This window comes from Archocentrus centrarchus, unplaced genomic scaffold, assembly GCF_007364275.1.
Source record: "Archocentrus centrarchus isolate MPI-CPG fArcCen1 unplaced genomic scaffold, fArcCen1 scaffold_45_ctg1, whole genome shotgun sequence".
NCBI lineage: Eukaryota > Metazoa > Chordata > Actinopteri > Cichliformes > Cichlidae > Archocentrus > Archocentrus centrarchus.
In genome coordinates, this window is record NW_022060271.1 from 1,674,580 (window position 1) to 1,687,734 (window position 13,155).

The following is a 13,155-nucleotide window of genomic DNA, read 5'->3' on the forward strand; positions in this document are numbered from 1 at the left end:
AGGAAAAAATAACAGCTGACATTCTCTGCACAGACAGTGGAGACGTGGAAAAAACGTGTCAGCGGTGATCCACTCGTGTTAAATCATGCCTGAAATTTTCATTTGGTCTTCATTTTTCTTCTTACTTCTCCTCATTCATGCTGGTTGTCATTTCGATTTCTGTAGCTGCGAAATCAAGTGCGCGCATGACCTTAGGGACACCAAACGTGCACATTGTGAACTTTCCCTGCGCTGTGGTAGATTGTAAATTGTAATGAAATAATACAGGAGCAAGCAGCGATAAAAGCAGCGATCTAGTCGGTGAGGAGTCCGCGGGGCTCCTGTTTGCTAAATGCAGAGACAGCAGAGCTCCGAAAGTGAAGCGGTGAAATCCTCAGCCCGACACGAGGGCGTCTCAGACCGGCGCGGCGCCTTGTGATCAACCGCTAGCTAGAACACTACACACACACACACACACACACACACAAAAAAAAACGCACCATCCGCAGCCTCTCATTACTGTGTTCATGTGTGCAGATCACTTATTCATGGACTCATAAAATACAAGACTTCTATGACATCACTTAAACGGGACAGGAGGAGGGGAGGTGAGGGAGCAGGGGCGCCTAATCAGCGCTGGGCCTCTGTTATTGATCGTGTCATAAGCACAGCTGTTAAATACAGAAAATGCAACTACAGAAATATTTTCCCACATCGTTTTGGTGCCCCCCTCTTGTGCGGCGCCCCTATGCATTGCGTATGGTGCATACCCCCTTTTTGCGCCACTGCTCATGGAGGTCAGTTTTATGTCAGGATCTGTGTTCATAGTTATTTTGTGTCAAAGGATAAGTGTATGTGCTTGTGTTTGTGACCTTGTATTCACAAAGGGTTTGAGTCTGTGTGTGCTGTGTTTGGTTTTAGGAATGTGTTGCCTGAGGAACGCTTCCTCTGCTTGGAGAAAATGTTTCTGAATAAAAGGGAAGTTCTGAGAGTGACCTCTGCTGATTTACTTAGAATCTCAGGTTGATTTCACTGAAAATACAAAAACAGGATGTGAGACAGGGAGCTTGTTAAAATGACTGGTGGGTGTTTTCATGCAGCTTGTTACTGGATGTGTGGGAAGGAGGAGGAAATGTAAATCTTTATATCTGACACTTTGCCAGCTGGATCTTCAGAGGCAGAACTTCATTTGTCATCAGTGTGAATTAGATTTCACATGTGAGTCAGTGTAGTCACTTTAAAAGATGCAGTTTGTTTTTATCGGGAGGTTCTGAGGTGAGATGAACACAGCTTCACTGATAAATAATATCTGCATGAAGTTATACATTTGAACTGCACTGGTGGGATTTGTACTTTGTAAGCTTAAAACAAAGTTTAACAGTGAAGGGGGCCATCACTGGCTAATTCTCTTTGTCCCCATTTATTCCCTTTGGTCACCACATACACAATTGTGTATATCTCTTTCTATAGTTAAATATTTTACTGTGTTCATTTTCTGACATCTTCTACCTTTAAATATTACGTAGGCAGAAGACTAATTCTTCTTCATCGTGACTGAAGGGGTTATGAAGGAATTGTAGTTTTACTGATTCTAATTTAAACACAGTAGAAGGTGACCACAATGACCCACTCACATTATGAGAAAGAATGGGTCAGCACCACCTTGGGGTCTTCAGAATGACTCATTTATTCTTAAAGGCTGAGAAACCGTTTTCTGCTTCTTGATTATAAGAGACTGAAGAAAAATGAAGTACAAACATGTTTAAAAGCAGCTTGAATGAGGATTCTCAAACTATACATGTGAACATGGACTGATCTTAGCAAACATTAGTAAACTACAATACTGATGTGTACCGGGTGGGTGGTGGGGGTGAGAGTGGAATACTGCTTACATTGCAGTTAATTACACAAACAAGCTCCACTAGTGGTCAGTGGAATCCTAGTATTTTATTTGGATGTTACTAATTAGCAGGTATTCATGCCTGTGTGATGCACCCGTACACTCTTTGGATCTAACTGAGCTCACTAACAGTAACTCATAACTCAGCACTCCAAACACCCAACATGGCAGAGTCTCATTATCTGTTGGCTGATTGTTTGGTCAGTGTCTGTCTCTGTGCTCTGATTGGTGGATTCCTACTGAGTGCATATATAGCCTTAACCTGAGAGGTTGGATAACTTTCACACCAGATGAACAGAGTGGATACATTTTAGCCACAGGGAAGTCATATTTTAACATTTAGAGATCAGACACATTAAAAAGGTTTATGGATACAGTTATGAGTACAGACTCTCCTCCACCTCCTTTCACACTTTGGTTGTACTTCATTTTATAAAAAGAACCAAAACATGGAGCTGACTGGTGAATCCTCCAAGAACATCATTGAAGTGACTTCTGTTAGTCACCTGGAGATGGTGATGTTCTGAATCACACACAGGGTTAGTTTAAGAACAAACTGAAGCTGCTGCTGTGGACTCCCTAATGCTCACAAAGGTGTTTCACTCCAGGACAATAGAAGCTGTGAACCCACAGAATCCATACAGTCCCATTCATTACATTAGATTAAACTTTATTAAGTTTAATCTAATCTAACTTTATTTATTCCTTCTGGAGAAGCTCAACAGCGCCCCCCAATGGAACAAGAAGTCCACAGAAGGAGAGCTCTACGTTATATTAGAACTTCTCAGTGATTCCTTTACTGATCTTTTACTTTAATGGGGAAGTTTCAGAGAGCAGCTAGTGGGCGGAGCCAGGACAGCAGGTGTGTTCAAATATTCATGCTGTGTTTCTGACAGATGAAGCGCAGCTTAATGGAGCAGTGCTGGTCATTCAGGCGTCCATCATCATGAAGGTGAGCGCAGTCTTCGTCCCCCTGAAGACCGTGTCCAGTCCAGCTGTCGGGCTGCCCTGGGCGCCACCGCCTGGAAAAATGCATTAACGGGAAAACAGGTGAGATGGAGGAAACCACAGAAGGCTTACTGATTTCAAACTGGGCCTTAAGTTTTGAATGATAAGTTTAGAGAATCTGTCATTAATGCAAGAAACAGTGATATTTGTCCTGTGAGCTTGAGGTACTTGATGTTAGATGGTTGCATTATTCATGCAGCATGATAGAAAACACAGAATTGAAATTCATTTTTTTCTACTGAAACAGACCTGCGCTCAATCCTGTAGGGAGTCCGGTTCACCCACTCCCACCTTCCAGTCCTCCAGTCAGACAGACCGATCCAGTAATGCTGAGGCCTGCTCGTACTGGTCACAAAGTCCTGGACAGAGACAGACACTCATTCATTGCATCGAACGGGGCCAAATCATGCTACATATCTCAAATCATCAAAAAGCTGTGTGAGCTACAAAGTAACATTCATAATTTAGACATTTTCCTTTTGAAAAAAACTTAAACCTTCACCACCAGGGGGCACTGTTTGACCCCTGCTTTTTAGATGTAATTTCATCAGGAGGGTTTGCCTGTTCCTGCTCCACCGTTGTAAACAGACGTGTTTCATAACTTACCTGATTACATGAATATTACTCTGACTCATTATATCATCTTGTGAGACAAAACATCATTACATGATGAATACCCTGGTTAAACTCGATGAATACACCAATATTTTGAAATTTCCAAAGTTCCTTTAATAGTCTTATATTGTCTTTTAAAGATATCAGAGGTGTGTTACAAACACACACTGAAGCTAATGTGGGCTTTAAAAAGTCTTCAAGAATTACCAGCAGCATCTGAGAGGCGCCGTTAACCTTTCACAAGGTGCATTTTCATCTCCATTCAAATGAAGCTCAACGTTCACTAACAGTTTTCTGTGCAGCGTGACCTCACATCATGTGACACCTGGACGAACGGTCTTACCCACTCCTTGTTGGTGAGCAGGATGACCAGGTGAGCTTCCTGTTTTTCACACCAGTCTCTGGACTGGTTCCAGGACAGAGACTCCCTGCTGAAGTAGTAACAGCTGGATTCAAACACAGTCCAACCCAGAGGACAACAAGCACCTGTAGCTGAACCTGGCAGACAGAAGCAGGTACACAGGTGTGAGCATCAGTCTGCAGCTATGATATGATCGAATCTGAGTGACCGTACTGTTGTTGATGATGCGATCGAGGGAACATTTGATGGCATCGAAGTTCTTGCGGAGTGAGTCGATGACCGACAGCTGCTTCAGCGCCTCCGACACTGAACACACAAACAGCACAGACACCAGTTGGTATGATGAGGTATGAAGTTAGCACCAGCAGGACAAGCTACAGGGAGGAAGGCTGACCTGAGATCAGCTGGTCCTTGTTGTTCTCAACAGCAAACTGCAGCTGCTTCACTTCTTTGGCTGTTTCTGGAAACCAGAGGATTTAGCACGTTAGCAGCATGGCTACTTAAAATGATAAAATGTGAATCAGATGGTTTGTTAAAGTAGATCTTAATTAGAACAAAATGTTTGGGTTTTTTTGTTTGTTTTGTTTGTTGTTGTTTTGCAATCGGAACGATGATCCGAATGCAATGATGTACCAAACATATTTGCTTTTACAAGAACAGCTCTGTAAGTTTTCTATAGGCTATTCTTGTTAATGTTTGTATTTTTATTTTTTATTTAGTTATTTATGCCAGGCCTGACAGGCAATAAGGAAAGGGATAGAGAAGAGGGGGAAAAAAGCAAACAAAACAACAACAACAAAAAACGGGGGGGGGGGGGGGGGGTACTCAAAGATATGTATTTGTTAATTTCATAAAAAGTTTATTACATATACTCTGTACCTGTAGATGTAAATTAGCTAATAGCTAGATCTTTACAAGGCATCTTTTCTCTTATGATATCAATATTTTACTGCACGGTGCTTGACAAATACAGACTAAATATATTTTTAAATTAGAATATCTCACAAACCCTTTAAATCAGGTGCTGCTAAGGAAAACAAGGGTAACAAGAAAATCCCCCAAATGTCCTTATTTGACATATAAAGGAAGTTATAGTTGTTCTCTGTCACATATAATCCTGTAATGTTAGAATATCTGATATCTAAAAGCTCCAGTGGACCAGAAAACTCAGAACTAGATAACCTCACCTGGAAGTTAGAAACAGGGGCCCCCTCCTGAAGACAGACCCAGGAGGGGGGCTTGTACAGTTGGGTGGCCAGGCCTGGATTCATGGGGTTTTGCTGGGAAAAGCCCAAAGAAATGACATGGATCCACTGTGCTGTGAGCCCACCACCCACAGGGAGAGGTGCTGGGGTCAGGTGCATTATGGATGGGGGCCTGGGTGTGTGGGGACTTCCTAGGAAACTTCAAAGCTCACAATGGTGACACCTGGAGAGTGGTGATTGCTATAAATGGCCTGCCTGATATGAACCAGTTTGGTATTTTCTTATTGGACTTCTGTTTCAGGTATGGCTTGGCCGTAACGGTTGGAAACAAAGAGTCAGAATAAGCCATGTTCAGGACCTCCGGGGTGTCTGGCACATGCTGTGCCTCATGTGGTGGCAAAATAAGGACCCACTTGTGAGCACAGCCATGAAGAAAGTCATCTTTGTTGTTTGGCTGAATGAGTCATATTTATTTAGAATTACCCAACAGTTTGATGCAAGTTGAGACATTATACCACCAATAAAACTGCTGTGCATGAGGACTTAAAGGCTGCCAAAGACCGCCGCTACAGACCGCAGATCGAAGTCAAGTCTGATTCGAAGTGAACATCAAACCCATGAAGAACACTTTTGATTAAACAATACCAGAACTGAACAACGATAAAATCCTGAGCGTTACTGAGAGTTTTATTGTGAGTCTATAAACATCTGTTAAGGCTGACTTTATCTTCATACATTAGCTAACCACATCTAGTTTTCTTAAAAAAAAAAAGAAAGAAATGTGTGCTAAAGATGCTAACTAACAGTTTTGCTACCTTGAGCGTGATGCAGTGAAGTGTTCAGTGATTGGACGATATTGCTCAGGTTGGAAATTCTCTGCTCCGCTGACCACAGATGTTTCGACATCTTCGTGTCTGGAAAAACAAAAATACAACTTCAGATGCAAATTTAACTTAACACAACCTACACTACACTGTAAAAAAAAATCCGTAAAAATACAGTACAATTTACTGTTTTTAAATGACGGAATTGTCCGTTTTAATTTTTCACAGGCCCTTTTCTGTAGTTTTTAAATCACGCATTGCATTCTGGGACAATCGACAAGAAACGGGAATTTTTAAGACACAAAGCAGCCATCTTCTTCGACATTCAGAGTTGGATGTGATTTTGCACGCTTTTTCAGGTAAATATCTTTTTAATTAAAAAATGACTATCTTAAAATGTTTAATTACAAATGTGCTATGTTGAAAACATTATTTTGTTGTAAGAATGGCCAGTTATAATTTGCAGAGTAATGTGGTGACTTAAGTCTAACTATTACACAGCCACACCTAACATACTTTAAAAAATGAAGTACAAATAATGTCAGCTTTTATTTTTTTTTTGACAAGGACTGGTATAAAGAAATGCTAACGGCAGATGTCTGTTTCCCCATATCTAATAGTCTACGCCTTTGCTAAATACGTGTCCACCAGCTAATGAACTAATGAGTATTATCAAGATATTTGGCCCGTAGCGGATTCCAGTTCATGACGAATTCACAGAAGAGCCAGAAGGAGCCTGTGACTGTGACTTAGACTAAGTTTTTCTGTCTGCTAGTTACGTTCAACAATTGCATTTAGATTCGACTCTTTATTGCTAATCCCACTTTTATCATCAGGCATACACGGTTGTTTGACAGAGCTCGGTAAAATCTTGTAATGCCAATATAATATCTATATTTTGTGTTTTATAACTGACTTTAGCTAATGTTGTAGTACAGAGCTGACCACTGCATTTGTGATTCTTATTTATTTTATTTAAGGGATTACAAATGCTAACGTTAGCTTTGTTGGCCCGTCATTCTGTGAAGGACTGCCTGCCTGGTGTGGAATGGTTTGTTTTAAACATGTACGAAAATGCGCATTCTTCGTGTCACTGTTTTAGGGTACTGTCAGAAAAAACTTTCAGCCCACATGTGTGTGTTGGGAAGTGGGGGCTAATTAGTGCCAGTTTGCTAATTCAGGGACGCTGAACAGTTAGATAATATGTATGTAATATTCTATGATAATGGTTGGTCCTACGGGTCATTGAAGGCACCTGAATCTGATTGGACCATGTGACTTGATGCCGTATTGTGGCTTCCTCTAGTCTGTGTTACGATCATAGACTATATATGTCTGTGGTTATGATCCTCTGAAAGTAAAGCTGGTCGCTATTTTGCTCCGCAAAATCTAGTGTAAACAGGACCGCTGGGAGATGGCGTTTGCACATTTTACGCTTTTATTTTGAAACTAATCAAATGAATCAAATCAAATTGTTGCAGACCTAACTGACTTACTACTTTTGTTAATAAAACAGTTTCTTTAGTATGTATGCTGTTTAACTTGGTTTGTCTATATATATTTTTTTTTTCTTTTTTTTTTTTTAGAGCAAACTCAGGGTTGCACCTCCATCTGGTGGCAGATGGCTGCATAACATTTAGCACAGCCCTGAATGGCACTGGGTGTTTGTCAAAATCTTAACAATTATTAAATAAATAAACAGCATACTGCATTTGGACATGACAATTATCTTTTGTGATACTGGTGTTTTTATGATTTAAGGAGACCAACGATTCAAGATAGCTGTTGACCAAGAAATTGTAAATGACCACATCAGTTCCTCCATCGTGGCCCTGGCCTACGCTTTTGCTTTATTTTATGTCTTGAACATAAAATACCCGAAGGAAATGTCACTCACTCTGGAATTCATCCAAAGGTAGGCACTTAAAATGTTGATGTCAAATGTAGGATTGTGATGTATTAATTTTTTCATACCTTTGAGACATTTCACTGGTGGCACCATATATGACACTGCAAGGCTGGCAGGTCCACTACTGACTCTTTGTTCTCTTAACTAATGAGAGCAGGCTCACACTGAGCCCATTTGACAGACATTAAAGAGTCTCTAGACATCGTGGCAGATTTTTTTTTCCCCTACATTTACAACGTAGGGAAAGGAAAAAATTAAATGTAAATTAATACTAAATTCATCCAAGCTATTAATAAATATAGACTTATTTTGTAAACAAAGTGTTAAGCAAAGCAGAATATGTTTTACAGTTTCAGATTCTTTGAAGTAGGCACCTCTTGCTAAGATGACAGCTTTGCACATCTTTGCATTTTTCTCAGTCAGCATTATGAGGTAGTCACCTGGAATGGCTTTCAGTTAACAGCTCACACCTCAAGAGTTAATTTCTTGGCTACCATAGCATTTTACAGCGACATGCCATCTGATTTGCCTCCACAATCACCTGATCTAAACCCACCTGTGATGGATTGGGATGAGTTGGACCGCAGAGTGAAGGCAAAGCAGCCAATAAGTGCTCAGCACCTCTGGGAACTTCTTCAAGATTATTGGATGCCACGAGTGTGCAAAGCTGTAATCAAAGCAAGAGGTGCCCACTTAAAAGAATCTGAAACTGTAAAAAATATTTTGGTTTGTTTAACACTTTAAAGTTTACTGCATGATTCCTTATGTGTTCCTTCATAGTCTGGATGAGTTCAATATTAATTCACAATGTAGAAAAAAACACTGAATGAGAATGTGTGTTCAAACTTTTGACTGGTACCGTACAACTTGAACTTTTATGCTGTGTGATAACAGAGTGGATCAAGGTGATTAGAATTTCTCTTTACTTTCCTCCTGTTTTGTGAGATAAATATTATTGAACACGCTGACTGCTTTTTTTTTTATTTTAAATTCTTCAGTATTCTGGGTTAACATAGAGGCTCTGCCTCTTATTCATTCATCATGGTAATACATGGCATTGGAGCTCTATCGCTGGTGGCTTTCTTTATCTACTGATATGCCTTTATCTCAAGGTGAATATAGTCTGAGTTGATTGAACTTTCTCTCATCAGCCTTTATAGCAAATTCAGTTAATAAACTCAGGTTATTTTTTAACTCAGTTTGTTGAACTTGTTTCCTGAAATTGGGCAGGAGATGCATGAGTTCAGTTCTAGCATTTCCAATTTGGCTTAGCTTTTTTTTTTTTATTGTATTTTTAACAATATATCAATTTACCAGTATTGCAGTTAAAAAACAGAACCATGCATACACACACATAGGTCTCTCTTCCAAATGAGACACTGAGTCTCAGTAGGACTACCTGTATAAATAAAGGTTAAATTAAAAAATAAATAATAAATAACAGTGCACCAAATGTGGAAGACCTTTCAATTGCATGTATGTCAATGTGGAGCACTTTGGTGGGAGTTTCCCTTTTATCTTGATAAATAATTCCCAAATATACTCCAAGTCTCTAGAATACTTTTGATATACTTTTTTTCCTTCAGTCTCATCTCATTCTACGCATTACTCTGTAGTTGTCATTCATTTTTTTAATGACTTGTTTAACAAAAATATTATATATTCCACAGAGTGTTCCTGGGAATAAATCCTGAACGAGGGTCAAAGGCTGAGATGAAAGGAAAAAAGCAGCCACACATTCCACCAAGACTGCTCAAGTTCCTGACTGAAATCTACAACGTTGAAAATCCCAGGAAAATTTGAAATGAAACTGGAAATCAAAATGGAACTCTTTGGGCTGCTTTTAATAGCTTCTTCAAATGGACAAAGGTTCACTTGCATACACATGGACAGCTTCCCTGCGCTTTTCCTTTAAAACTCCAGTTTTATCATGACTATTTGGACTTTTTGACATAGAGTACAAAATGGAATCCAGTAATTTTGCAGAAGCATGCCAATTGATATTGTAAAATGCCACAGTTTGCATTTAGGTCAAACAACAAGATCTTTATCCTTAACAAGAAATGTTCATGATGAAAAACACTGTAGCATTTGTATTGCAGCTGTGGTTTAGTGCTGCCAGAAAACACCTTTTTTTGAAAGTTTTTGCTTGAAGTTTAAAGGGTTGTTTCCATTTTCTATTTTGTATGTGTGGTGGTTAACGTTTTAGAAAGTAGCACTTTAATGTTGATTTGTTCATTGTTGCAAATGAATTAACATTTCAAATGTTTATGTTAATCTGTTTAAACTCACTGATTGGACTTTTATCAGTAGCAGGGCATTGATCACAGTAGGTTTTATGCAGTTTACAGAAATAATTTCCCATTTCAGTTATTTATTCATACATGTTACTGGGGAAGAAAGAAATAACAATGCTAGACTGGTTTTGAAGTAGTATAGTTTTAGTAGTATAGAATTTGTATAACAAATTCTGTTTCTGAAGTATTATACAGCTCTGACAGCTCTGTTGTTTAATGGATATGCATCTTTGTATAATGTTCTTTTAAACAAAACTCTTGCTTACAGTGTTTTATCCAGTTACCTTTGTTAAAGGAAAGAATACCAATTAAAGGCATTTATGAATACATTGTTGTTACAAAAGGAAAAATAAATTTGTTCAATTTATGTTTACATAATGGTTGTTAGTCTTTTGTTTATGTTGCTTTATTGGCACTTTTTAAAATCATCACGCCTATCTGTATTTTAGCATAATGGTGCAGGTTTAGTTAACAGAATTTTCAGTGGTAAAGACATTTTCAGAACACTTAGCAAATTGCCAGTTAAGGTTAGCGAATATATGTAAATTTACTGAATGATTTGTGGTGGAATTAACAGAAGTGTCCATAAAATGGTACAGAAAATGTACTGTAAATTTACAGAATTATCCGTATTGAATTAACAGAAATATCCGTGAATGATACAGAAAAGGTACTGTAAATTTACAGAATTATCTGTATTAAATTAACAGAAATATCCGTGAATGTCACAGAAAAGGTACTGTAAATTTACGGAATTATTTGTATTTCATTTAACGGAAATGACCGTAGAAAAACAGGACAGTGTCCTGGCAGAAAATTACCAGGACATTGTCCTGTTTTTTAACGGAATTTTTTTTTACTGTGTAGAGGAAACATTCAATTCAATTCAATTCAATTCAATTTTATTTATATAGCACCAAATCATAACAAACTGTCGCCTCAAGGCGCTTTGTATTGTGGGTAAAGACCCTACAACATGACCAAGCAGGAACAAAATCACACAGAGAAAGTGTGTGTGTGTGTGTGTGTGTGTGTGTGTGTGTGTGTGTGTGTGTGTGTGTGTGTGTGTGTGTGTGTGTGTGTGTGTGTGTGTGTGTACTCACTGGTAGCTCCCAGCACTATGATCAGAATCAGCAGGATCACAGCTGTCAGACCAGGAAATAACCAGCGTCTGAACCTGATGATGGGTGAGGAGAACGGTGGACGATCTGAGAGACAGACAGACAGGCAGACAGACAGACAGGCAGACAGACAGACAGTTAGTACATCACAGGCAGATTTTAAAGTAGAAACAAAATCCCCATTCAAGCAGCTACCTTTGGTCCAGAGGGCAGTCGTGTCCCATTCATTGTCATAATGGATGTCAGCCATCGCAGTCACCTAGTGTGGTTAAATAATGATATTAATAACATTTTAAAAATTAAAATATCTTCATAAATGTGCACAAAAACATTCTTAAACTCTAGCCATCATTGCCGTATCAGCCCTTTTCTTGCTTCCACTCTGGTCTGATTACACTTTTATTTTGGGGGTTTTGTGATGTACACCGTCTGCCCATGTGGTCGAGTTTGGCAGTGTTTGGCTTCATTGTCATGCTGCTCCCATTCAAATGTGTTCCACATGGGACTGCATGGTGGATCAAAATCTGATGGTGCTTCTCTGCATTCATAATTCCATCAATTCTGACATGCCCTCCAACACCACTGACCGAAATGCAGCCCAAACCATGACAGCGCCTCCACCATGTTTTCCAGAGGCTTGTAGACACTTGCTGCTGTAGCTTTCCTGACCTCCTTTGGAACCATCAGACCTGCTGACACTGATTTCCTGTCCAGATCTAGTGTACTGTGTCAGACCTCAGTCTTTCCTCCCTGCTTCCCGCCCTGATGAATGCCTTATTGACCGTTGCCCTCCCACTCAGACCATTTCTGATGAGGCTCCATGAACAGTAGATGGATCAACTGAAGGTCCAGATGATCTCTCAGGTCCTGTGTCAGGTCCTGAGAGATCTGGATTGTTTCCCATTTCTTCAAATCCATGACTTTCAGATATGATCTAATACAGAGCTTTTTAGTCCTGACACATGGTCCTCCGTCCTCCATGTTGTCCAGTTTCCTCATTTTTTTCGAGGATATACTGCACACCATGCTGGGAGAGGCCAAGTGTTCAGCTTATAGCTCTTTGGGAATCACCGTGTTGGTGCAGAAGTATTATTGTATGCTGCCAAACTAAAATTGGTCCTTTGATTAGTTGTCATGTGTAGACACAACACTGGTTCATCCTTTGAGTACGGTACCTTTTTGTGCTTGAATGATTCAGAATCTCTTAATAAAAATCAAGCCACACATTTTAACTGCAAACTGACTCAAATCTCAAACCTAATTAACATTTACAGCAAATAGATGAAAAAGAACGAAGTGCCCTCACCTCTGCTCTGCCTCAGAAGCATCAGCTGGGAAGTGTAAGACAGAAAGATTTAGATCTCCTCCTCTTTCCCGTGCATCACGCAACGAGCTGTGCAAAAATGTCAGCTCATCATTTTTACAAGTGTGTCACAATATTTTTTAGAGGACTGCTCCCTGTTGAACATCCTATCCGTTATGTTTCTGATGAATCATCGTCAGTTTAACAGAAGTTGCTTTCAGAACTTCCCTTTTATTCAGAAACATCTTCTCCCAGTGCGGGAGCCGTTCTTCCGTCAACACTTCCCTAAAATCAGCCACAGTGCACACAAACTCAGACTCTGTGTGAATACAGGATCACAGACACAAACATATTGCTTAACTTTTAACACAAAATAACTTTAAGCATAGCGCTCAACCTAAAAATGGGCTTGAATGTTAGCATTTTGATGCTGCTGTAAGTGAGTGAACAAAAAATTTCAGCCACAAAAACTGGAGCTCACACTTCCCAGATAGTCTGTTAGTACAATTAACTGCACAGTAACCACATTATTTATCAGACAGTTCTATTAAAGATGTTCAGAAAGGCTCCAACAGCACAAACGTGGTTCAGAGGTCCAGTTCAGGAACTCCAGTTAACTGAGGTGAAGCCTAG

At 39.6% G+C, this 13,155-nt stretch overlaps 1 protein-coding gene across 1 annotated transcript; it reads right to left on the minus strand.

The window, feature by feature from the left end:
• Positions 1–1,656: 1,656 nt before the first annotated feature.
• Positions 1,657–12,624, minus strand: LOC115777256 (asialoglycoprotein receptor 1-like). Its single transcript, XM_030725098.1, has 9 exons — positions 12,526–12,624; positions 11,415–11,478; positions 11,202–11,306; positions 5,884–5,982; positions 4,258–4,323; positions 4,077–4,169; positions 3,846–4,000; positions 3,137–3,246; positions 1,657–2,901 (listed from the first exon to the last, which is right to left on the minus strand). The coding sequence occupies exons 2-9, from the start codon at positions 11,467–11,469 to the stop codon at positions 2,748–2,750; spliced, it is 837 nt and encodes a 278-aa protein (XP_030580958.1). The 5' UTR covers positions 11,470–11,478; positions 12,526–12,624; the 3' UTR covers positions 1,657–2,747.
• Between the last annotated feature and the right edge of the window lie 531 nt (positions 12,625–13,155).